Below are 26558 nucleotides of genomic sequence, written 5' to 3'. Positions count from 1 at the left end.
GAATTCAGTAAAGTGGCAGAATATAAAATCAATGCACAGAAATCAGTTGCATTTCTATGTACCAACAAGAAGACAGCAGAAAGAGAAATTAAGGAGTCGATCCCATTTACAACTGCACCCAAAACCATAAGATACCTAGGAATAAATCTAACCAAAGAGGCAAAGAATCTGTTACTCCGAAAACTATAAAATACTCATGAAAGAAATTGAGGAAGACACAAAGAAATGGAAAAACGTTCCATGCTCATGGATTGGAAGAACAAATATTGTGAAAATGTCTATGCTACCTAGAGCAATCTACACATTTAATGAAATCCCTATCAAAACACCATCAACTTTTTTCAAAGAAATGGAACAAATAATCCTAAAATTTGTATGGAACTAGAAAAGACCCCAATAGCCAGAGGAATGTTGAAAAAGAAAAGCAAAGCTGGTGGCATCACAATTCTGGACTTCAAGCTCTATTACAAATTTGTAATCATCAAGACAGTATGGTACTGGCAGAAAAACAGACAAATAGATCAACGGAACAGAATAGAGAGCCCAAAAATGGACCCTCAACTCTATGGTCAACTAATCTTCGACAAAGCAGGAAAGAATGCCCAGTGGAAAAAAGACTGTCTCTTCAACAAATGTTGTTGGGAAAATTGGACAGCCACATGCAGAAGAATGAAACTGGACCATTTCCTTACACCACACACAAAAATAGACTCAAAATGGATGAAAGACCTAAATGTGAGACAGGAGTCCATCAAAATCCTAGAGGAGAACACAGGCAGCAACCTCTTCGACCTCAGCCGCAGCAACTTCTTCCTGGAAACATCACCAAAGGCAAGGGAAGCAAGGGCAAAAATGAACTATTGGGACTTCATCAAGATAAAAAGCTTTTGCACAGCAAAGGAAATAGTCAACAAAACCAAAAGACAACCAACAGAATGGGAGAAGATATCTGCAAATGACATATCAGATAAAGGGCTAGTATCCAAAATCTATAAAGAACTTATCAAACTACACCCAGAGAACAACTAATCCAATCGAGAAATGGGCAGAAGATATGAATAGACCTTTCTGCCCAAGAAGACATCCAAATGGCCAACAGACACATGAAAAAGTACTCAACATCACTTGGCATCAGGGAAATCCAAATCAAAACCTCAATGAGATACCACCTCACATCAGTCAGAATGGCTAAAATTAACAAGTCAGGAAACGACAGATGTTGGCGAGGATGCAGAGAAAGGGGAACCCTCCTACACTATTAGTGGGAATGCAAGCTGGTGCAGCAACTCTGGAAAACAGTATGGAGGTTCCTCAAAAAGTTGAAAATAGAGCTACCCTACGACCCAGCAACTGCACTACTGGGTAGTTACCCCAAAGTTACAAATGTAGTGATCCGAAGGGGCACATGCACCCCAATGTTTATAGCAGCAGTGTCCAGAATAGCCAAATTATGGAAAGAGCCTAGATGTCCATCAACAGATGAATGGATAAAGAAGATGTGGTGTATATATACAATGGAATATTACGCAGCCATCAAAAAAAATGAAATCTTGCCATTTGCAACGACGTGGATGGAACCAGAGGGTATTATGCTAAGCGAAAGAAGTCAATCAGAGAAAGCTAAGTATCATATGATCTCACTGATATGAGGATTTTGAGAAATAAGACAGAGGATCATAGATAGGGGAAGGGAGGGAAAAATGAAACAAGATGAAACCAGAGAGGGAGACAAACCAAAACAGACTCTTAATCTCAGGAAACAAACTGATGGTCGCTGGAGTGGGGGTGGGGTGGGAGGGATGGGGTGACTGGGTGATGGACATTGGGGAGTTATACTATGGTGAGCACTGTGAATTGTGTAAGACTGATAAATCACAGACCTGTACCCCTGAAACAAATAATATATTATATGTTAATAAAAAAATTAAAAAAAAAAATCGGCCTCAGTTTCCTCCTTTTTAAAATGGACTTGCAGGGGTGCCTGGGTGGCTCAGTTGGTTAAGCATCTGCCTTCAGCTCAGGTCATGATCTCGGGGTCCTGGGATCGAGTCCCATGTTGGGCTCCCTGCTCAGCAGGGAGCCTGCTTCTCCCTCTGCCCCTTGCTCCCGCTCATGCTCGCTCAAGCTCTCTCTCAAATAAATAAAATCTTTAAAAGAAAATGGACTTGCAGGTATGAGCTGAGAAGGAATAGGACAGGAACATCTTGATGCTCTGCAAACATAAGGGTGCATCAAGTGCCACCTTGGTCCAAAAAGAAACATCCGTGCTGATCAGGTCAATCCTAGTTGGCCATGCCTTCTATGCCTGAGGAAGGCTGAGGAAGGAGTCCTGGGTGGGCCTTGATGACCCACCTTCCCTGGCCATGACGGTGCTGGGGGGCAGGGGCAGAGCCCTGACCCAAGGGCAGCCAATGCAACAACTTGCCAGTGGTCAATAGCCTAGCAAGAAATGTGCCTAAATGGGGTACACCAGGCCAATCAAATTATCTTTCTCTTTCTTGGAGATGCACCTGATGTATGGAAAGGGAGTCCCAGAGTTAAGAGGGAAGCAGACACAGAGCTACACAGAGAAGAGCCAAGGCCTCTTGATTGATGGGATCCAGAAATTTCTGCTGTTGAGGGTGTCATAAGAGTCTGGTAGCCAGACTTGGAAAGATCTGCCCATTTCAGGCACTGGGAGGCCTGGCTATGCCTTGGTTCCACATCCTCCTCCTAGAGAGCCTCGCTGGTTTTTCCCACATTCCAACTAGCTACATTTCCTTTTCCCTTTATTGTCCCTGCCTCCTTGCAGGGGACTGCCCCATCAAAGTAACCTTGCGGCCAAGGAGTCCATCCTATTCCCAAGTCCATTCTCAGAAAAGAAAAACAAAAACAAGCATCCAAAAGTTGTACTTGAGCTGGATGAAGTGTCCTCATTTTTTCTTTATTATTTTGAAAAGAATGGACCTTTATAGAATTAAGATTTGTAAACTCCAGAAATAATGCTAACATGAAAATCGGGACTTCCAGGTCACAGACACTTGAGGCTGCTGGGGCACATGGTATTGTTCCACACGATTAGTGATGCCCTACCAGTCTGCGCCACCTGGGCCACCACGGCATCATGAGCAATTACCCTCAGCCTGTGGGGTTTTATCACCACTGTGCTCTATACACTATATAGCGAATTGTTGTTCAGTGAATATAAGGGCGAGTTGTGTGTGTTTTTATAAAGGAATGATCATTTGAAAAAATCCTTGTGGAGTGCTCTGTTGTTTAAAACTCCCAGTGTGGGGCGCCTGGGTGGCTCAGTCATTAGGCATCCACCTTCAGCTCAGGTCATGATCCCAGGGTCCTGGGATCGAGCCCCGCATTGGGCTCCCTGCTCCGTGGGAAGCCTGCTTCTCTGTCTCCCACTTCCTCTGCTTGTGTTCCCTTTCTCGCTGTGTCTCTCTCTGTCAAATAAATAAAATCTTAAAAAATAAAACTCCCAGTGTTTGTACTCTTAGGTAAACAATCTTCTTCTAGAAATAGGTGCACCATTTTAGCACCTTCTCATGGGAGTCAAATTAACATACCTTCCTCTGCCAAACAGATGATAGTTTTGGGTTTTCCACTGACCAGATGGGCTTTTGGAGTTGGTTTGTGTGTCTTGGGGGTGGCAGAAGCCAGGATCTCTTTGGGTTGAGGAAGAAGGCCAACTACTGCATAGCTTCAACATGAAAAGCCAATGAGAATCACTGAATAGGAAGGCTGGAAGGGCCTGAAGTTCACCTTGTTTGCACTCCTTATTTTATAGATGAGGAAACTGAGGCCCAGCATGGGGAGGGACTTTTCCAGAGTCACAGAGTGAGATGACATACGGATTATCTCAAATAGTAGCCTGAGAGAAAGGGTACTTCCTAAAGTGGTAACAGCAGGTATGGTGAGGGAAGTGGCATGGCCTGAAGAGACATTTAGATCTGGGTCCAAATCCCACATCCGTCATTTAGCAGGGGGTCACCTTGGGAACATCACAGCGTCCCTAAGCCTCAGTTTCCACTTGGCTAAAATGGGGATATAATTCCTTCCTATTGAGGTTGTCACAAGGAATGAAAGAGATACTCCAGGTGAATACACCTGGTACAGCATCTGGCTCATAAATGTGAGTTTCCACCTTCTAGAGGTCACAGTGTAGGTCATTTTTCAGTAAATGATTTAAATTCAGTATTCCAGTGTTTTTCCCTCTCTATTTTACATAAAGGATAGTCCCTTATAATAAAACATTCTCAGTAAGACTATGTCCAATGGGCTCTGGAGCCACTAAGAAGCTAAGAGGAAGTTATAAATAGCTCCAGGCTCTGGAACAAAAGGAAGAAACTGGGTCTTAGTGGGCAGAGTGTGAAAAGCTCCTGCCCACCTCTCCTCCCTCCAGATGCAGATCTGGGCCCTCTCCTGACACATCCCGACAGCAAGCCTTCCCTCCTCAGCTGGGGCTTGGCTCCCAGCCCTTCTCTACACCTCTCTGGGGCCATCATGGGATAGGTGCTGGCTTTCTCTTTAACAGTCTGGCTGGAATCAGAGGAGCCAGAAGATTAGTGTAACAACATGCACCAAGGCTGACGTCTTTATGAAGGTCCTTTTCCATTCAGGGAGGCTTTGCCAGCAGCCAGCTGCACCCACCTCCTCTTTCCTCTCCTCAACAGACAGCTCAGAGAATTGCAAAGGTTTATTATTACTTATGCACCCTGCACCGTCCGTTCATCACCGGTGTGGCTCCCCCTAACCTGCACCAGACTTCAGATACAAGCAGTATTTAAGGGATCTTGGTTTGTGCTATCTTTTCCTTCCCTTTTGAACTCACATTTTGGAAAGCCCTTTGTTCTGACCGTATCTAGTTTTAAGACAGTTATGAAAACAACAAAAAAAATTTTTTTAAAGTACACAGCGAAATCCAACGGTTTCTTTACACAGCTGTCCCACATGATAAAGTTGGTCCTTCCACAGATGTAACACCCAATGTAGTCCACATGCTCCAACTTTCAACACAGGCTGACAGTGGGAAGAACTCTGGTTAATCGATACGGATATGGAACGTGAGGTCAAGGTACCCGGAACTAGCAGCAGGAAATAACTATCAGAAGGACCACACTTCAGATCCCGGGTAAATGCCAACTGCTGGGTAAACATCATTAGGAGGAAATGGGCTTCAATAACAAGATTCTTGATGATTCATGAAAGAGGAAAAAAGAAAAAGCAAAAATGTAAAGATATGTTCAAGGATATTGTTGCCGCTCTGTCTAGAGACAGAGAACTGGAAGAAACAATCTGTATGCCCATCAGCAGAGTAATGGTTGCGTAGGTTAGATTCTTGTGGAATATTACACAGCTGTTAGAAAGGTCTTGGAGACATGACCATAATATATTAAGTAAAAAAAGCTACTTGTAGAATAAAATATGTATAGTACAACCACATTTTTGTAAAAAAAGACCCCAAAACCCCCAAACAAAAAACGAACCCCTTCATCTGTCTATATATGTTGCATAAACAAAGGAAAACAAAACTACAGAGAGCTAAACTGTTAGCATTCACTACCTGGGCAGGTTTAGGATTGGAGGTGGGTGGTGGTAGTAGGGAATACTACTGATTTCTTCCCCTAAGAAAGGTGGGAGCAGGAGGTTTACAGTCAGAAGTGAATGATGTCCTATTCTATTTATTTATTTTTAAAGATTTATTTATTTATTTGACAGAGAGAGAGCGAGTGAGACAGAGAGCGAGAGAGAGAGGGAGAGAGAGGGAGAGGGAGAGAGAGCACAAGTGGGGAGGAGAGGGAGAAGCAGGCTCCCCGCTAAGCAGGGAGCCTGACTCGGGGCTTGATCCCAGGACCCTGGGATCATGACCTGAGCTGAAGGCAGATGCTTAACAACTGAGCCACCCAGGCACCCCTGTCCTATTCTATTTAACAGCGCTGCTCCGCTGAGCTCTTCTGTTGGTCTTACCACCATGCTGCCCTGGATGCCATCTTAATGAAGGGAGAGAAATGATGATTGCCTTAACTCATAGTTATCATTCTCTTTTTCCTTAAACCCTTTCGAGGCCAGCACCACTTAGAAATCAAACCCAACTCTGTAACCAATTTTACTGAGTGTTATCTGTCTGCTCCTGGACAAGCATATATTACCTTCAGCACGGTGAGTGAAATGCAACCTGAGTCATCTGTTGGTTGTGTCTATTTATATTTATCTCACCAATCCTGCTTGCCATGCCTGGTCCAAGAACCTTCATGCACAAAGGATTAGAATTTAAAAATGTCTCTCTCCTCTGCAAGGAAGGGGTCTTGGTCTGTGTGTGAGGCAGCAGAAAGAGCATATGCTTGGATCTAGGTTTGAGTCTTCCCTGCTCTCTGCTGGCTGAGCTTATCTGAGGTCCAGTTTGTGCATCTGAGCTAGTGATCCCCGTGAGATACAAACAATTTCAGAGAGGCTGGAATCACAAAGAGTTGTAGTGTTTTTGTAAACGAGGAAACAGTGTTGAAACATAAAGGAAAAAAATACAACGCAAAACCTCAAAGTTGGAAGAAGTAAAATGAGGCTGGTGAAGTGCTCAACTCCACGTTTGGCACATAAGCACTTGATAAATGAGAAACATTGTTATTATTCATGGAGAACACAGCATCCATTTCTAGAAGATTCAGAAAATGCATTGGTCTGCAGAAATGATAAAAGAAGAGAAACCACACATCAGCTCATGTGGATGTCAAGTGGTTTTTGCCTAGCATAAATTGTAGGGGATGTATGCCCATTTGATTTTTTAGTTGACAGGCAGCCATTTTTGCTTACAAGCTAGTTATCTCTGTAATTTCAACCCAAGGGCTGAATTCACTGAAATCTGTTTTTAAAATTACAGAAAAGAAGTCAATCTGAGAGATTTTATTAGCTGCCATTTTAAGGCTTATGAGCAACTTTAAATCTCGATATTAGGTCTGATGGATCAATAACTATTGTCTTGAAAGAAACACCACTGTTCAGAAGGGAGTCATGTAATTTCAGAGAACTGATTTAAGCCTCCTGAAAAATCAGTGATGTGCCAAAGAAATCTGGACTTTTTCCTTTCTCAGCTCACAAATCACACAGGCTACAGCCCTTCTTTCCATCTTCCTGCCCCTACCTACACACCTGCCTAGCTACCAGCCTGCCAAACTAGGGAGTCCTCATCCCTCCCAGACTGCGCGTCTCGGGGGTGCTAATCTTAGACCGAAGTTCTCCATTACGAACTGTCAAGCAAGCTTACTCCGGCACACGAATCATGAGAAAAAGCGTAAAAACTGTAAAAGTACATACTAAATATGTCTTCCAAGCCTGTCGCTGTTCCATGGAGTGTCTGACCAACCTCGCAGCACTGTGGCGGGTGGGACAGGGCTGGGTGCAGACTCCGGCCCTTTAGTCCCATTGCAGAGGGTGGGAGGAGGTATGCACGGCCCCTGCCATGACCTGCACGCGGCACACAAGCTCCATCGTCCCGCACGCCACGCCACAGCCCACAGCTGATCTTGGATCACTTCTAGATTTACTATCCATTATGCGTCAGGCATGTCCTGCTATTCAAGGAAAGCAAGTTAATTAAAACCACAATAAAAACAGAGCAACTCAGGGGCGCCTGGGTGGCTCAGTCGGTTAAGCGGCTGCCTTCGGCTCAGGTCATGATCCCAGGGTCCTGGGATCGAGCCCCACATCCAGCTCCCTGCTCAGTGGAGAGCCTGCTTCTCCCTCTCCCTCTGCCTGCCGCTCTGCCTACTTGTGCTCTCTCTCTCTCTGTCAAATAAATAAATAAAATCTTAAAAAAAAAACAAAACAAAACCAGAGCAACTCAGAAAAGAATCCTGTCATCATTTCCACTTTTCACAACATAAATGGCATCATTTACTAAACGGCCGACTTGACCTCGTCATTTGGATGTTTAATGACGTCTTGAACTTGACAGAAATAAAAATCTTCGTTTTCCCCAAATCTGCTCTTCTCAAAGCCTTTGTTTCTGTAAATGGCAACTCCATCTTCCCAGCTGCTCTGGCCAAAAACCTTGGCATTATCTCCGTCTCTTCTCTTCTTTTCATATCCATATTGTCTATAAGTAAACCTGTCATTTCCACCTTCAAAGTCTATCTAGAATGTGGTCACTGCTTCTCTGCTACTTCTCTGCCACCACGGTCTGAGTCACTGCCGCTCTTCTCTGCCTGGCTGTGATCAACTCCCAACTGCTTTCCCCGCTTCCACCGTTGGCCGCCTACAGTCTGTTCTTAACATAGCAACGGAAGTGATCCTCTGAAAAGGAAAACCAGATTATGTTGCTCCCTGCTCAAAACTCTCTGGCGCTTCCCATCTCACTCCCTTTGGTAAAAGCCAAAGCCCCATGCAGCCCTGACATCTCTCCAGCCTTGCTTCCCATCACTTTCCTCCTGGCTCATTGGGCTCCACAGGCCAACCATCATGGCCCCAGGGCCTTTGCACTTACTTGTTCCTCTGCCTACAGAGTTCTTCCCCCAGTTAACTGCCCTGGGGACCCCTCATTTCTTTGTATCTCTGTTCATATGTCATCTTATTAGAGAGGCCTCCCCCATCACTGAAATAAAATCCATCCCATTCCCATCACTTTCTCTACCCCTTACTCTGCCTCTTTATGTTTCTTATATCCATTTATTACCATCTGAAAAAATAATACATTTATTTGTTTATGACCTCCTCCACCCAGGAGAATGTAAACTCCAGGAAAGAAGGAAATTTTGCTTATTTTGTTCATTGCTGTTTCCCCAGGGACTAGCCCACACAATAAGCATACATGGTAGGCACATGATAAATATTTGTTGAATGAATGAATGAATGAATGACTTGCAGAGACAGTATGAGGTGACTAATAGGCTTGAGATCTCCTTAAGGCAGGAACTGACACTTGATCCTTTTGGTATAAATGAGTAGGGGCTAGCTATATTTTAGGTGGGCTACAGACTGGGGGTGGAGGAGGGAAAGAAGCCCCTAATACAAACACAGTTACTTTAGATTAAGTTCCTGATTTAATTAGCTCTGGGTACATGCACAGGTGGCCATGCAGGGCAGGAGCCCAAGAACACAGGCGGCAGCTCGCCAACAGCTTCCGTGGCCCCCAGGGTCCCCAACATAAATGCATAGCTGGCAACGTCTTCTGGGTCAGGAAAGCTCAATTCTTGTTACATCCCTGGCCTTTCTTGCTCAGGTGTACATCACCATTTGAGAAGGTTCTGCTTCTGTTTCTGGGGATATTTATAAACATCAGGCTTTCCTAGTTCTCAAGCCCTCGGCATCATCAAGGCCACACTATCATGGGGGGAAGGGGGTCATCCCTGAATAGGAAGGACCTCAGCGCCACCAGCTCTCCTGGGCCCACAGAGCCATTTCCCTTCAGGGGTCTCCCTCCTTCCAATTCCTTGCCCTTTTATCTGGGTGTTTTGGATACTGCAATGGTTGGCAAACCACCACAACAAATCCATTTCCAACTGGATTCCAGCTGTAACTCTGCCCAGGGTGCACCTGTGTGACTTTGGCCACAGGTCACTCTCCCTCCCCCATTTTGATTCTTCTATCTGCTGATCTGAAAAAAGTGAGTGATGACGATGAAAACAGTAACAGCACCTGTGCAACCTGCTCATGAGGGATGCTGGTCTGTAATACCATTTTCCTGCTGTATCTTTGTCTTGCTTTGGTATCAGGGTAATGCTGAGTTCACAATGAGTTGGAAAGTACTCCACTCTCTTTTTTTTTTAAATTTTATTATGTTATGTTAATCACCATACATTACATCATTAGTTTTTGATGTAGTGTTCCATGATTCATCGTTTGTGACTTTGCATTATTTCTTAAATTTTTTTTTTTTTTAAGAATTCACCAGTGAACCCATCTGGGCTTAGAGTTTTCTTTGTGGGGAGGTTCTTAACTATATTATCAATTTGGACTATTCTGGTTAATCATTTCTTTTTGAGTGAGCTTTGGTAGTTTGTGCCCTTCAAGGAATTTATTATTTCATCTAAGTTGCTGAATTTACAGACATAAAGTTGTTCAGAATACTCCTTTATTATTCTCTTAATAGTTAACAGCATCTATCGTTCTATCACCTCTCTCATTCCTGATATTGGTAATATGTGTCTTCTTTTTCTCTGTAGCAGTCTGGTTAGAAGTTAATCCATTTAATTGACCGTTGCAGAGTCAGCTTTTGGTTTCATTGATTTTTTCCTATTGTTTTTCTATTTTCTACTTTATTGATCTCTGTTTTGATCTTTTTTATTTCCTTTCTTCTGCTTATTTTGGATTAACTTGTTCTTATTTTTCTAGTATCTTAAAGTAGAAGCTGATGTCATCAATTTGAGACCATTTTTCTTTTCTAATATAAGCACTGAACGCTACAAATTTACCCATAAGTATTGCTTTAGTGACACCCCACAAGTTCTGATATGCTGTTTGCATTACCATTCAGTTCAAAACATTTCTAGTCTTCCTTTTGATTTCTTCTTTGACCCATCTATTATTCATACATGAATTACATAGTTTCCAAACATTTGGAAATTTTAAGAGACTGTTCTGTTATTGGCTTCTAAATTAATTTCACTGTGGTCAGAAAACACTTGAATCCTTTTAAACTTGTATCACTTGAATCCTTTTAAATTTATGGAGACTTGCTTTCTAACCCAGAATATGATCTATCTTGGAAAATGTTCTGTATGCACTTCCAAAGAATGTACATTCTGCTGTTATTGGGTAGAGCGTTCTATAAATGTCAGTTGGGTCATGCTGGTGGATAACGCTGTTCAAGTCTACTACATCCTTGCTGACTTTCTGTCTAATTGTTCTATCAATTTTTGAGAGAAGAGTGTTGAAATCTCATAATTGTGGCAATGTCTATTTCCCTTTGCACTTCCATGAGTTTTTGCTTCGTGTATTTTGAAGCTCTCTTATGAGGTACATAAACATTTAGGGTTGCTATGTTCTCTTGATGAAGGACCCCTTTATTAAATTATGAAACCACCTTCTTTATCCGCAATATTCTTTGTTCTGAATTCTACTTTAACTGATATTCATATAGCCACCAAAGCTTTCTTTTGATTGGTGTTAGCATGACAGATCTTTCCTATCCTTTTGCTTTTATTTGTATCTTTATATTTAAAGTGCGTTTCTTGCAGCCAGCATGTAGTTGAATCTTGCTTTCTTATCTAATTGGACATTCTCTGCCTGTTTCAGTTACAATTAGTGCATTTAGTTTTAATGTGATTATTGACATGGTTAGGATAAAGTCCATCATCTTGGTATTTGTTATTTCTCTTTTCTTTCTTTTTTTTTAAAGATTTTATTTATTTATTTGACACAGAAAAAGAGAGTGAGAGAGAGAGAGTGCACAAGCAGGGGGAGAGGCAGGCCGAGGGAGAGGGAGAAGCAGGCTCCCCGCTGAGCAGGGAGCCCGATGTGGGGCTTGATCCCAGGACCCTGAGATCATGACTTGAGCCCAAGGCAGACGCTTAACTGACTGAGCCACCCAGGCGCCCCTCTATTTCTCTTTTCTGATCTCAGTTCCCTTTTCTCTCTTTTTCTGCATTCTTTTGGATTAACCGAATATTTTTCATTCTTCCATTTTGTCTCTCTTGTTGGCTTATTAGCTATAACTCTTTGTTTTGCTATTTTAGTGCTTGTTTTACAATTTATAGGATACATTTTAAAGTTATAACAGTATACCTTTAAATGATATTATATCACTTCACAAGTAGTATGAGAATCTAATAGTAGTACATTATCATTTCTCCTCTCTGACCTTTATGTTGGCACACAATTTTACTTTTACATAGGTTTAAACCCAACAATGTGTTGTTATTATTTCTGGTTACACAGTCAGATACCTTTTAAAAAGATTTAAACAATAAGAAAGAAATAGTGTAGGGGGTGGGGTCGAATGGAGTTGGCGGGGGAGAAAGAGTTTATTTACCCACATAGTTACTATTTCCAGTGATCTTCATTCTTTGTAAATGAAATCCCTATTTCCATCTGTAATCATATTTTTTCCCTGAAGGACTTCCTTTAATATTTCTTATAGTACATAACTGCTGTGATAAATTCTTTCAGCTTTTTTTGTGTCTGACAAGTCTCTATTTTGCCTTTATTTTTGAAAGATATTTTCACTGGGTGTAGAATTCTAGGTTGACAGTTTTTACTTTTAGTACTTTCAAGATGTTGTTATACCATGCTCTTGCTGCTATCGTTCCCAGTGAGAATTCTGTCATCCTTGTCTTTGGTCCTCTGTGCATAACATATTTTACTTCTCTGCTTACCCTAAAACTTTGTCTTCATTGCTGGTTTGTAGTCATTTGATTATGGTGTACAGTGGTGTCATTTTATTCATGTGTCTTGGATTGGGTTTCATTGAGCTTCTTGGATCTGTGGTTTTATAGTTGTCACTCCGCATGGAAAACTTTTGGCCACTGTTTTCCTCCTCCCTTTCATAGACTCCAATTACCTGCATATTTGACTGCTTAACATTGTCCCATAGTTCATTAATGCTCTTTTAATTTTGGAAAATTCTTTTTCTGTATTTTATTTTGGAGTAGTTTCATTTCCTACTCTTCAGTTTCACTTTTTTTTTTTTCCTGCAATATCTAAGCTGCCATTCATCCCATACACTATTTTTCACTGCAGACACTGTTAGCTTCATTTCTAGAAGTTCAGTTTGGGTCGTTTTATATCATCCATGTGTCTACTTAATTTTTGAAACATATGGGATACAGGTATAATAACTGTTTTAGAATAACTAATTCTAAAATCTTTGTCAACTCTCGGTTTATTTTGATTAGTATTTTCCTCGTTATAGGCCATGTTTCTTGGCTTCTTTGTATGCCTGATAATCTTTGACTGGGTTTTACCTTGGTCCACGCTGAATATCTTTGTCTTTTTATAATCTCAAGCTTTGGTTCTGGAATGCAGTTAAATTACTTACTTTGACCTTCCTGGGTCCTAATTTATGATTTTTTAGACTAGTCCAGAGCACTGTTCAGTCTGGGACTAATTATTAGTCTTCATGAGGTAAAACTCTTTTAAGTGCTCTACTCAATTCTCCAAAAGTTATGAGTTATGAGGTTTCCCAGTCTGACTGGTAGAGAGTCTCAGCCCTGTATGAGAGCTAAGCACTGTTCCCTCCAACCCTTTTGGGTGATCCCTTTCCCAGTCTCAGGAAGCTTCTATACAGCAAGTACCCCTCCGCAGATCTCCATAGCTCGATCTCCATATGGCTCTCTCCTCTCTAGGACCTGGCCCTGTGCACTCTGGCCTCTTTGGTCTCCCTGGACTCTCACAATCCCTCTCTTCACCTCAGGAAGTCCCCTGGGCTCTACCTGGGTTCCCCTCCCTACACCACGGCCTGGAAACTCTCTCAAGACAAAAGCTAGGGAACTTGTAGGGCTCACCTCATTTGTTTCTCATCTCTTAAGGATTACTGCCTGTCACTGACTGATGTCCAATGTCTTATAAACCATCGCTTTACGGTTTGTCCTTTGTTGTTGTTATTTCAGGCAGGAAAATGTCCCTGTTACTCCGTCTTGGCCCCCAAATAGCATTTTTGTATGTCTGTGTGTACATTCATATTGGGGGCACTATTATTATCATTACAACTAGTCCTGTAAGTGTGGTTGATTTACACTTGTGCTGATAAGCTGTCTTTCTTTCCAGAGTATATATTTAATAAATGCTTGTCAAAACGAATAGGCTATAATTGCCTCCCTTATGCTTTTGTAACTTGTTGGAGATGTAAAGGTGATCAATAGAATACTGGCCTATTTTAATAATATGAACTTCTAAGTTCTTTTGAGGAAATTCAGTATATACCATAAATCAAGAGTTAATTTAGCAAAAAGCAACAAGCAAAAAGAAGCATGGAACCAAGAATCTGGTAGATTTGCAACAAAGATTCCATTCAGGTTCATTCATTTACTGAAAGCTAAACCAATGGACTGGAGAAAGCAGGTCAGGATTGTAGATAGCTTTCATTCCTACCATGAATGTTGACTGCTTTCAGTCCCACCATGGATACTCTTTGCATGGGAGAAAATGACCATTTTCTCAGAGGAGAAGTTTGCACAGGGACCTTCAGACCCCAGGTACTTAAGCAGTTGGGGCTGTTGCCATCAGCTCTGTGCCCTGGAGGGGCCCCCATGCACGGCTGCCGAGCAACGCCCCCCTCCCCCGGGGAGGGTAGCAGGGAAAGCAGGCCAGTGCACCAGCCAGCCTCTGTTCGGGCTCCCTCAGCGGGGGGCAGGGGGGTGGTGGTGCAGAGGTCAGGTCCCCTCAGAGCCAGCTGGCCGCCTCCCACATGCAAGCCCAGCAAGTCAGCCCCAACTGCCCGGTTTCCGTTCTCTGTGGCTCCATGGTTCCTGGTGCAACTTCTGGTGGAAGCAAATGCAGCCGACACAAACAGCCCCTCAATCCTGTTCTTGGCATGCTAGTGTCAAAATTCAGTTGAAGAAGTAAAAGGCAAACATTACCTCAGCTCCTGCTAGAGAAGTTGTTTGAGCTCAAAGAAACCGGAGGGAGAGAGTGTCTCCACTGCTCTGATTTCCTCACACATTTCTGCCATCTGCAGGAAAGATCCACCAAACGCCTCCCCAGCCCCGGGGAAAAAAAAAGCTCTTCAACACATCTGTCAACTCATTTCTGGAAAGTGAGCTTCCACACTGGGAATTCTAAAAAGTGTGTGTTGGGCGGGGGGTGGGGGATGTCCGGAGCACTGGGTTTAGCAACATCCTTCATGGTGACTTGGAGGCTGGCTGGGTAGGCTGGCAACAGGGGCCTCAGGCATCCTTAGGCTCAATTCACAGCCACCTAGAACAGTGGTTCCTCACCTTACTGATGCCCCGGACCCCTCTGCCAGGCTGCTGAAGCCTATGGCCACTTCTCAGAGCAGCCTTTACAATGCATAAAATAAAATAGATCAGATTATAAAGGAAACCAATTGAACTGAGATACAGTTATCAAAATAATAAACAATATAAAATTAATAGAAGTATTTCCTTACAGACACATTAAACAACACAATCTAGTAGCAGTTCTAAAAACTACCTTCATTTCAAAGCAGGGATGAGTATTCATGACATTTCTAGACATCCGTAAAGTGATGTAAAAGTAAATGATCTCTTGGGGCGCCTGGGTGGCTCAGTCGTTAAGCGTCTGCCTTCGGCTCAGGTCACGATCCCAGCGTCCTGGGATCGAGCCCCGCATCGGGCTCCCTGCTCCGCAGGAAGCCTGCTTCTCCCTCTCCCACTCCCCCTGCTTGTGTTCCCTCTCTCGCTGTGTCTTTCTCTGTCAAATAAATAAATAAAATCTTTAAAAAAAAAAAAAAGTAAATGATCTCTTTTGGCGACAACAACCCAGGTGCTTTGTTGCCTATGGTCATAACGGCAAGGAACACCACATTTCAGTGAGAGGCTAATGAAAAGAAAAATGCAACGTTTTACCTCATTCAGGTGTACAGACCTGTCTGTGGGCCCCAGGACTCCTAGATTAAGAAGACATTTCTTTTCCTGAGCTTTTGGGAGAGAGCAGTGCACTGGAGACCAGGGTCCCAGGCCCCAACCTGGGGGCCTCTAATCAGCTGGGAGCCTCAAACTTTTAACCAGTAAGTTGGAGATCACACATCTCTTGCCTACTTCTCCACCTTCAGTGTCTTCCCGCAAAGGCTGGTGCTGGGTGGGGGTGTCCTCTGGAGTTCCAAGTACTCTGTGTCTACTCTTATCTGTTTTCTCATCTGTGGTGTAATGACCTGCTTGGCCCATCTGTCCCCACCTCTTGCACAAGGCAGCAATAATGGCTCATTTATCATTGTGTTCTTGTGTCAAGCACAAGGCTTGGCACACAGGAGACCATTCCTATATATTTACTGACTGAACAGATAAATGGACAGATGAAGGCTGTGACCACACCTAGTTTCTCTCTCTCGTTATAAAAATATTCCTTATTTTACACCAGCAGTTTCTCAACCCTAGTTATATAAGTGAGCATTGCTTTACGAGGTTTTAGAAACTACTGAGACCCCAGATGCAACCCCAGAGACTCAGATGCCTGTGGTCTGGGGCGGGGCCCTGGCCTCTGTCTGTTTTTAAAACCACCCCAGGTACAGCCAGAGTTGAGACCCCCACAGTAGCACAGAACAGTAGCTGAAGTCAGAGTGCAGTGCTCCCAGATGAACTTCTTTTCTAGAGCCAGCAAGATGAAATTAGTGCAGAATTCTGAACTCTGCGAGGGGCTAAACACAGAAATTGAGTTTCTGACCCTCAGAGTCAGGTCACAGTTCTGAATCCAGCAACATCAGTAATATCTGAACTACATTCTCAGACTTAGATGAAAAATCTGGGGCTTGACAGTGAAGACCATGAAACAAATTATTGCAAACGCCACGGACAAGCACTCTGAGGCCCCACGCTCCCTCCCCTTGTGGCAAGAAGTCCTTATGAATAGGGCCCATCCTGGTTAAGCAGCACACCTTCTGGGGGACAGATCCCTGGCTGGGTGGTTTCCTAATCTACAAAGTCGGGAGGATAATAATAATAACAAGGCCAACCTCAAGGTATTGTTGCAGGAACTGAAAGATGGTATGGGGCAGAAAGCATTCTGTAAGCAGCTCATACATGCTATCAAGATTAATTCTTTACTATTAGTATTAGTATTTAGTTATGGTCACTTCACTTTACTGTGTTTTTCAGATACTGTGTTTTTTATGAAGTGAAGGTTTGTGTCAACCCTGTGCTGGGCAAGTCTGTTGGTGCCATTTTTCTAACAGTATTTGCTCGCTTCCTGTGTGTGTGTCACATACTGGTAATTCTCACAGTATTTCTAACTATCTCATTATTATTATTATTATATTTGAATTGCTGCAATCTCATGATAAAACTTTAATGGATTAGAAGCTGCTTCTTATGAGCGAGCAAAAAAAGTGGCTTCTTGAGATGGAAACTCCTGGTCAAGATGCTGTGAAGATTGTTGAAATGACAACAAAGCATTTAGAATATTACATAGACTGAGTTAATAAAGCAGTGGCAGGGTTTGAGAGGATTGAGTCTGATTTTGAAAGAAGTTCTCCTGTGGGTAAATGCTATCAAACAGCATCACATGCTATAGAGAAATCTTTCTTGAAAGGAGGAGTTGATCGATGCAGCAAACTTCATTGTTGCTTTATTTTAGGAAATCGGCACAGTCACCCCGGCCTTCGGTAACCGCCACCCTGATCAGTCAGCAGCCACCATGTCGAGGCAGGACCCTCCACCAGCAAAAAGAATATGACCCGCTGAAAGCTTAGATGATGATTAGCATTTTTTAGCAATAATGTGTTTTTTAATTAAGGTATAAATGTTGTTTTTTAGACATAATGTTACTGCACACTTAATCGACAACAGTATAGTGTAAACGTAACTTTTATATGCACAGGGAAACCAAAAAACTCATCTGACTTGCTTTACTGCGGTGTTCTGGAACGGAACCTGCAATATCTCCGAGATGTGCCTGTACCGCATTCTACCAATTGAGTTCTTCCAGGTGGAAAGACCTTGTGGATTACGGATGCCAGGTCAGACTCCCCGCATTCAAGGTCTGCCTCCACTTACCCACTGAGCCATCTTATGCAAATCACCTAACCTTATCATGCCTTATCTGTAATAAAGGTATGTACCTCGGGTTTTTGGAAGGTTTGGCTGAGTGAGGTAAAACACTTAAAGCACCTAGAACATCTTCTAAAACTTAAGCTTTGCATCAGAATCACCTGGAGGGCTTGTTAAAACACTGATTGCTGGGTCCCTCTCAAGAGCTTTTGATGCAGTAGATCTGGGCTGGGAACGGAGAATGTGCACATCTAATACGCTCCTAGGGACCCATGGCATTGCTGGCCTGGGAACCACATTTTGAGAACCACTGGCTGAGAACCAAGCCTGGCATACAGTAAGCACCAACTCAGTGTTAGCTGCTATTATCTTTTCCTGGGCTCTACTTTCTTAACCGCTGAGCAAAACCTTGCGTGCTCCAATGCCACTCGGTACTGCCTTCCTGTAGAAGCCAGTTCGAATTCTACCTGTGGAGGTTCCCAAAGTGTGGACCCAAGATAAGCTGCACCAGCACCACATGGGAGCTTACTTATAATGGGTCTTGGGCCCCAACCCAGATCTAGTGAATTGGGATTTACGGGGGTGAGGCACAATATCGTGGGCTCTAACATCCTTCCGGGTGACTCTACTACATACCGACTCTCAGAACTCCTGCTCTAGTAGAAAATCACCAGGACCGCTGCAACAAGCCTCCTGAAAATGGCCAGGGAGGCAGGACAGCTTAAGGTCCAGAGTATAGGTTTTGGTTGAGTTGGAGACCTGGCTCAGCTTCTTTGCCACCTTGGGGCCATGAGTTATGACACTCATTTAAGCCTCAGTTTCCCCGGCTGTAAAATGGGTACCATTATAGGACCTACCTCATAGGAACCTCAGATGCTGCAAACGACACATGATAACTGTTCAGGGAATGTTAGTTGCCACTCTTACCCTCTTTATCATTGCTGTGATGTGTCCTATCTCAAAGTGATTTGAGACAGCTTATTAAAAAAAGACATAAACATATAGGTGCACAGGATAGCTAAAATAAAGCCCTTTTTTAAGAAAAGGAAATAAAAATGTATCACACAGAAAGTGGGGAGCATGAGGGTTGAAACTGTCACTGCAATTGTCTGAGCATGAGGTCTGAAAGTCCCCGAAGGCCAGAGCAGAGGGGAAATGCAGAGGTCCTACAGTCTACGGTTTCCACTGCCTTAAAAGGGGAAGGAGGCCAGCTCTTTTTCATCCCTCTGCCACCCCACCTCTAAATCTAGGAGAATCTGATCCCATAAACCTCTGCACCAAGGCCCTGTGTACCAAGAAGGGAATTTCCTCTAGCTTGCTTGATGTACCTGTTTCTTTAATTAATTCTCATCAAGAGCCACAGGTAAAATCCTTAGATCCCAGAAGATGAGAGATGTCACACTCACTTTGGGTGCCGAATATCAGGGACAGAGCGATTCAGGGAGATTTTATCACTGACGTAAATGTTAAATCCATTTTCTCGGTACGCCTGATCCACTCTCTCAGCGTCAGTCATGGGGTAAGGTCTCCCTTGTTCTCCATTTCCTAGGAGCAAAGAGCAAAGTCAATGTTGCTAATTGAATGGAGTGGGGGAAGGGGGATGAAAGATCTGATTAAAGCACAGAGATCAAACTTTATACGTGGATACAGAGTAGACCTCCAGATTTTGCAGGGGGAGTCTAAAGAGGGGAGGGGAACGAGCATTTTTTCAGCCATGCCCATGTCACACACTTTACAGACCGGCTCTCACGTCATTCCCACAGCAAGCCATCAGGGTGGACATGCGAGCCTTCATTCTATGGGTGGATAAACTGGGACTCAAGAAGGTTATAAGAGCAGGTTTGTGGGCTCTAAAGTCCATGCTTCCCCTACTCTGCCAGGGGCCCGAGACATCCCTGACCATGGCATCCCATCAGCTGGACAGGAGGCCAGATCTACTTCATATGAGCTGATCGACCTTGGGCCAGTCACACCAACTCTCTGAACGGATGGAAGTAGGCCCAGCCCTTGGCCCCACCTGTCAGCTTGCAGCTTCCCATCAAGCTGATGTTGTCAACATGTACTTTGCAAAGTAAATAGGGTGTTGCTCAGGAAGATGAGGTGATTTTTAACAAGCTGATTTTATGGCCATTTCTTCAAGACTCTCTCCAGTTGCAGATTACTACATCCATCCAGCCAGATGAGAGAGAGGACGCTGCCATCTGTAACTCGGAAGGCTCCACGATAAGACGCTGCTGGCTCATGCCCAGGACAGACTCCACAAGGGACACAAATGCAGCCGGCAGAACCAGGAGAGCCAGAAGCATCTGCGTGGGGAGGGAAGTTCCAGGAGGGCAGTACAGGGGAGTGACTCAGAGTTCAGGCCCTAGAGGGCGGCAGAGTGCAGCTTGAAGCCCAAACCTGCACTCGCGGCTTTGTGTTATCCTGGACGTGTCGTTTGCCTTTCTCTGATTGGGCTTTGCCCTACGTATTAATGGGGAAAAGAAGGTTCAATGTAATGATTAAGGAGATAATGCAGGGCAAAATGCTTGGTACAGAGTTAGCACTCCACACAAGCTGATTATTATTACTCTTAATAATGTCTCCACTGCTTACTCTTTTTCTTGCTAATTAGCTCCATGTTCTAATAATTCTGGTAATGATAACTGCCTGGAAAATCAGCTTTTTTCAACTGTTTCCTTTCTCAGTTTAAGCAGCACCCACCCCTACTTCATTTTCAATCACTGCCCTACAGAAAAATGCATGTCATGTTTTTAGACTTCCCTGACCATTGGTTATTATATCAGCTCTATTAGAGCCCTGTTGTAGTCTGGTTTTTTCATAATGTAATCTAAAAAAAAAAAATCAATAGTGGTGGGTGCTTTTAACTGAGATAAAAATGAATAAAATACCAATCCCTATATTTCTATGGTGCTTTCCAGTATTGTAAAGTTGCTTCATACCCATCACTTTATTTGTGTCACCTTCACAACAACACCCTGAGGTTGTCTGAGCAGGAAGCATGAGCCCCACAGACACATGGGGAAACCGAGGCTCCAGGAGCATGGGATCTCTCTGATGGTCATGTGGTTGGTCAGTGGTGCCAGAGCTGCCGTCCTGACTCCTAGTCCAGGCTCTCTAGAGATGATTTTCCACATAATTTCTATAAACCCCACCCCTCCCCACCCCTTCCCAACTTCCCAGTGTAACAGGAACTGCTCCAAAGACTAATTAGCCAAAGAAAACTTTAGCTGAAGCCTGCTAAGTCCATTCAACCTCGTGGCTACAGAGCTGGGTAGGGGTCGACTCTGTCCTCCAGACCTGGGTTCGAGTCCCAAGCCTGCGTCTTTCTCACTGTGTGACTGCAGGCAGATCACCCCACATCTCTGAGCTCCAGGTTCCTTCTCATCAAATGGGCCACAAAGGGTGACTCGGGGTTTCCTTGAGAAAATGTGCGAAGTGTGGAGCATGGGCCTTGCTTACTGCAGGTGTTTAATAAATGTTGGCTCTTACCATGACTGCTCCTCATTTTAGTGGTAAACTATCTCATAAGGGGGTAGACATTGTTTATCACCCAATAAAGGTGGTGGGGAGAACTCCTGAAGGCAGTGGATGGTGATGTGAGTGGAGAAAGGGATCAGCTAACAGGTGAAAAGGGAGACCCCCAAGAAGCAGGGGAAGGGATGACGGCAAATGGAGAGGGAGTGAAAAGGAGGTCCAGACATGCCTGCTAAACATGCACACGTGTGTGCACACATGCGTACGTGCCCTTCACAGGACCCTCGAGTGCTCGATACTGTTCTCCATACCTACGCGCTGGGCGTCCCTCCTGATGGCTTCTTTGTCATGCCAATCCTTCAGCTTTTGCCCATCTCCCACGAAAAATATCTTCTTCTGCTGATTGTGGGAGCCCTTAAAAAAAGATAAAAACAGTGAAAACGAAGGAAAGGGAAAATAAGTTGAATAACAGAGACCCGTAAATTGCACTATCTACTGGAGCTTTTGTCTGTCATCATCTGCTCATTTATGAATTCCCTCAATCTACGTTTGTTAGAGCTGCCGTATGCCAGTCAGGTGGGCAAAGGTCAGAAGGATGACAGGTACACACTGTCCACCCTCCTGGTACTCAGAAACTAGCGGGAGAGAAAACAGATGGACAGACAGTCCTTTCCCCCAAGGGAGAAAGCAATAAGTGTAGCTCCATCCAATAGAAATATGGGAGCCACAAATGTGAGCCACATGTGTAACTTTAAATTTTCTAGTATTCACACCAAAAAAATAAAAATAAAAAACAGATGAATCAGTTTTGATAATATATTTTACTTAACCCAGTATATTCTATCTAAAATATTATCGTTTCAATACACGGTGTAAAAAATCACTGAGATATTTTATATACTTTTTTTTTTTGTACTAAGCCTTTGAAATCCTTTTCTTTTTTAAAGATTTTATTAATTTATTTGTCAGAGGGAGAGACAGAGAGAGTGAGCACAAGCAGGGGGAGCGGCAGGGAGAGGGAGAGGCAGGCTCCCTGCTAAGCAGGGAGCCCGATGTGGGGCTCGATCCCAGGACCCTGGGATCATGAACCTGAGCCACCCAGGCATCCCCTAAGCCTTTGAAATCCAGTATGTATTTTACACTTGTATTCATCTCAATTCAGACCTTTCCAGGTGGCTCATGGCTACATACTGGGCAGGGCAGGTAAGTGAACCTCAAATCAGTGGCCTGGAGAAAGGGCTATAGGAGTTGACTTTCACTTGGGAGAACGGGGGAAAATTTCACAGACTTAAGAGCATTTGGGCTAAGCTTCAGGTAAGCAGAAATGACAGGCAGGGCAAGACTCCCAGGTGCAGTGGAGAGTGGCAGAGCTGGGCTGGGCCTGAGGAGCTCTGAGCCCAGGAGCAGAAGTTGGGTCTTGGTCACTTCTATAGTCCCAATGGCTCAGTCCCAAAGAGGGTGAACATTCGGCCATTGTGTGTGGAATGTATGAACAAGCAATTGGATGGCTGAAAGAATATGGGAATATACAGCAGTCACAAGAGAGCAGTCCCCAGGAGCTGGGCTCTGAAGGCATTTATTGTGTCTGGGAGGTAAGTCCATCCTGGTGGGCCTCTTAGGAGGCCCTATTAGGGCCTATTAATCCCTAATTAAAGGAATTTCATTCCAGTATCTGGGGTCATCAGAAGGCACCAAATGCTTCCCCATGCCAAGAGTCAAGTCTAAAGACTTGGCCCTGGGGCTCAGTTAGAGCCTTCCCCAGGTAACACTGCACCGCACAGCTGTTTAAATATCTTCCTGTGTTCATGCAAATGAGAATAGCTTTCCACATCACCTTGCCCATTAAAAATCCTGCAGACTTATTCTTGCCACTGTGGCATGCAAGATCCAATAGTCCTATTTCCTATGTAATAAGCTACGAAGGCCCTGAGCATGTGGCATGCTGCAACATTAGCACTAACAAGAAGCCAGCAGAATAAAATCATCCCCAAGCCTGTTTATTAAGTCTCTGGCTGATCCTTGTGTTAGCAGATTTTCCACAACGGCTCAATATCCTTACATCAGCTCTAATGATAATAACAGTCCTTGGCGTTCCCTCTCCTACAGACCTCTCTGAGCTGTGAGGAGAAAGTTCTGAAAGTTAGCATGCCAGATGTGTTGGTCAGAGAGGGAAAGAAAACTGGAAACAAAGCCCACATGCCTACGAACAGTTCGCGGGGTTCTCAGAAATCACAGAAGCTGAGCTGGAAGTTCCTCCAGCAAGTTTCAACTGTGTGTTCAGCTACATTTCTACGGGAGACACTCAGCACTGCCTTGGGAGGAGGGGTGCTGAGAGTGGGAGCTCGACCCCCTTTCAACCAGACCAGCAAGGCATCTGTTTTTTTTTTTTTTTTTAAAGATCTTATTTATTTATTTGACAGAGAGAGACACAGCGAAAGAGGGAACACAGGCAGGGGGAGTGGGAGAGGGAGAAGCAGGCTTCCCGCTGAGCAGGGAGCCCGATGCAGGGCTCTATCCCAGGACCCTGGGATCATGACCTGAGCCGAAGGCAGACGCTCAACGACTGAGCCACCCAGGCGCCCCAAGGCATCTGTTTTTTGAACTACGGTTCCATGTGGATTTCATTTTAAAAAGGCCCTTGGCTAAAAACAAATTGACAATCAAATCTCCAAACAAGTGAATAAATATACTTGGAAATTGACTGGGGCCACTTTCCTATTTCACACACAGAGCAGCCGAGCCCTGGGGTGGGTCAGGGACCTGCCCAAGGCAAAAGCCTCCATTGCTAAGATGTCAAGAGGGATGGGTCAACGGCTGTTTAGCAATCTTTTCTCCAGCCCCACCTCCCAATTCCTTTTCCCTCTTCTGCTACCCAAAGACTGGGAACTTCAGTTGACTGCTTAGGTCACTGGTGGAATGAAGAAGCTCGGCAAGCTGAGGCTACCTTAATGGAAGGAGCCCATCTAAAGAGGTTCTCAAAGTGTGAGCAGCACTGCCCCACCCGGGACCTCATTAGAAATGTTAATTCCTGGGGCGCCTGGGTGGCTCAGTCAGTTAAGTGTCTGCCTTCAGCTCAGGTCATGATCTCAGGGTCCTGGGACTGGCCCCTGCGCTCGGGCTCCCTGCTCCGCGGGGTCTGCTTCGCCCTCTCTCCACTCATGTGCTCTGTCTCGCTCTCAAATAAATAAATAAATAAAATCTTAAAAAAAAAAAGAAATGTTAATTCCTGGGCCCTGCCCCAGTCCTCCTAAGGCAGAAATTCTGGGGATGAGGCCCTACGATTGGTGTTTTAACAAGTCCTCCAAGAGATTCTGATGTACACTCAGGTTTGAGAACTACTGGTCTAGAATGAAGAAGTCCATAATCCTGCCTGCTTGGGTGCTGGTCAGACCAAACCTGGGCTCTAGTATCTAAGTTGAACAGATAGTTACCATCAAAGGTCACAAAAACCTTAGGTATGGTCGCTGGCAAAAACAAGCTGGTGGCTTTTGAGGTTTTATTTTGTTTTGCTTTGTTTTTTTAATTTCCAGTGTGGAAAAAAAAAGGGAGATTTCCTATTGTTAAGGGTCAGGTGACCCTTAAAGGACAATTTCAAGAGTCTAAAATCCCATGAAGGGCTTTGCTTCCTCCATTTGCTCGTGAAAGTCTTCCCTCGATACTGGGAATGGGGCACGGGATTGAATATCACAGTTGTGACCTCATGGAAGGAGACTCCTTGAATCTTCTCAGAATGGACAGTGAATTGCTGAACTGACAGGGTAGAGAATTAAGGTTCTAAAATTCTGGGAGTTTCACACCCTCAGCTTCTACCACCTGCATTGCCTTTGCTTTCATGGTATTTGACCCTCTGGAATGTTCTTCAGAGATTTATGTTGTTTAGGTGGTTTCAATAGTCCTTCCATCTCCCTAAACTAATAGGACGTCAGAGCCTGCAGACACAGGGAGTTCTGCATGTCTAAGCACATAGTTATAGAGGAACCTCAAATATCCAAGCTAAACAGCTGCTCAGAATCTATTAGTCCACTCCTCTCCCATCTTACAGATGGGGAAGCTGAGGCCCAAAGAGGCCAAGCTACCCAACCAAGGCCACATAAGCAGGCAAGAGGATAGAAGCCATGTTCTTTGATTCCCAGGCTAGTTTTCAGCAAAGAGAGCCCTTGCAGTGTGACCTTCGACAAGCTACAGGAGTCACAAGTGCCCCAGTCTTCCCACCTGGAAAATGGAGACAGCACTACCGACTCAATAGGTACTTTCAGAGGAACTGAGAAAAATCACAAAAACAGAATGTATCCTGAACACTTCCAGAATCTACACATAAAATGTGGACATCAACTCCTTTAGGATTTTAAGAATCTACTGTAAACTGACATCTCATCAAATCACCTTGATACAGAACTCAAATTTTGCTACACGGGTTAAAAAGCTTTCCAATTAAAGGTCTGAGCTTTTGGTAGGAGAAAATTTAGGTTTCAATCCTAAAATCACAGAGCTTTCAGTGCCCAAAGGACCCTTTGAATCCTACCCACAAACCTTAAGAAAAAGTGGTATTTCAGGTGGTTCAGGACTTCTGAGGTCCATCCATGGAAACCCCATGGATAGATCATCAAACTTATCACCAAATGTTTATCAAGACCTACCCCACGCCAGGCACTGTGCTAGGAACTGGGGATGCAGGCATGACAACACAGATCCTGTATAAGTGTTAATGGGGTTTACAGCCAGATCGGTATCTCTCAAAGGGTGGTTTTTGGGAGCCCTCGGCCCTCATTATAGATGTAATTTCCTGGCCCCACCTTGAACCTATTAAATGAAAGTACCTGGGGGGTGGAAGGCCAAAATATGTTTTTAAACACATTCCCCAAGTGATTCTGATTCACAGTAAACCTGGAAAAACCACTTGTCTAAATCCAGCTGCCTCGATTTACAGATATGACATCTGAAGTTAAGAGAATAGAACAGATTTGCCCTAAATCCCATAGCTTGCCAGCCCCAAAGATCAAACCAGATCTGGCTGTTCTCTCCCTGGGATAGACTGTGAGCTTCTGGAAGGCAGGGGCATCTCTTGTTTTGGGCATTTGGCCTATTCCTAGGCTAATACCTGGCCCATCTTAGGCCCTCAATAAATATCAGCTGAATGAGTGAATGGCTGCTCATCAATGGGGCAGGCAGTCTAGTTTAATGACTCAGAGCACTCTGGTTTCAGAGTTGAAAAAAACCTAGGTTTCACTTCCAGGGCAGGTACACCCCAATTTCCTTGACTGATTAACAGGGAAAACTAACAGAATAACCATAACCTGTGGGTTGTTGGGAAAACGAACTGTGCTAATCAACACAAAGCATCTAGCTCAGTGTCCGGCATAAAGTTAGGTCTTCTCAGTAAAGGGGGTCTATTAATACATTATTTTTAGAGAAAGCTTATGATCCAGTGCTTATGATGGGCACGTCAGGGGGAACAGAAGAGGGATGGGAATCAAATAA

General features: G+C 44.1%; 1 protein-coding gene and 2 long non-coding RNA genes across 23 annotated transcripts in view; 2 read left to right on the top strand and 1 right to left on the bottom strand.

Annotated features, from left to right (window-relative positions):
• Window positions 1–20411, top strand: part of LOC144381084 (uncharacterized) — a 44499-nt gene extending 24088 nt beyond the window's left edge. Inside the window, exons 2-3 of the long non-coding RNA XR_013445591.1 lie at window positions 17434–17572; window positions 19744–20411. This is a non-coding gene — a long non-coding RNA (uncharacterized LOC144381084). The remainder of the gene's footprint in view (window positions 1–17433; window positions 17573–19743) is intronic.
• The window catches only part of LOC144381083 (uncharacterized), a 912868-nt gene that overhangs the window by 251119 nt on the left and 635191 nt on the right, over window positions 1–26558 (top strand). The window lies entirely within an intron of this gene.
• GALNT10 (polypeptide N-acetylgalactosaminyltransferase 10) overlaps window positions 1–26558 on the bottom strand; it is a 217656-nt gene that overhangs the window by 100858 nt on the left and 90240 nt on the right. Inside the window, exons 2-3 of the mRNA XM_036114243.2 lie at window positions 21392–21494; window positions 19010–19148 (exon numbers count right to left, since the gene is read on the bottom strand). Coding sequence (XP_035970136.1) covers window positions 19010–19148; window positions 21392–21494 — 242 coding nt within the window. The remainder of the gene's footprint in view (window positions 1–19009; window positions 19149–21391; window positions 21495–26558) is intronic.

Source organism: Halichoerus grypus, chromosome 2 (genome assembly GCF_964656455.1).
Source record: "Halichoerus grypus chromosome 2, mHalGry1.hap1.1, whole genome shotgun sequence".
In the NCBI taxonomy this organism is placed as follows: domain Eukaryota; kingdom Metazoa; phylum Chordata; class Mammalia; order Carnivora; family Phocidae; genus Halichoerus; species Halichoerus grypus.
Note: the sequence above shows the minus strand (reverse complement) of the source record. Positions and strands in the feature narration are given on the sequence as shown.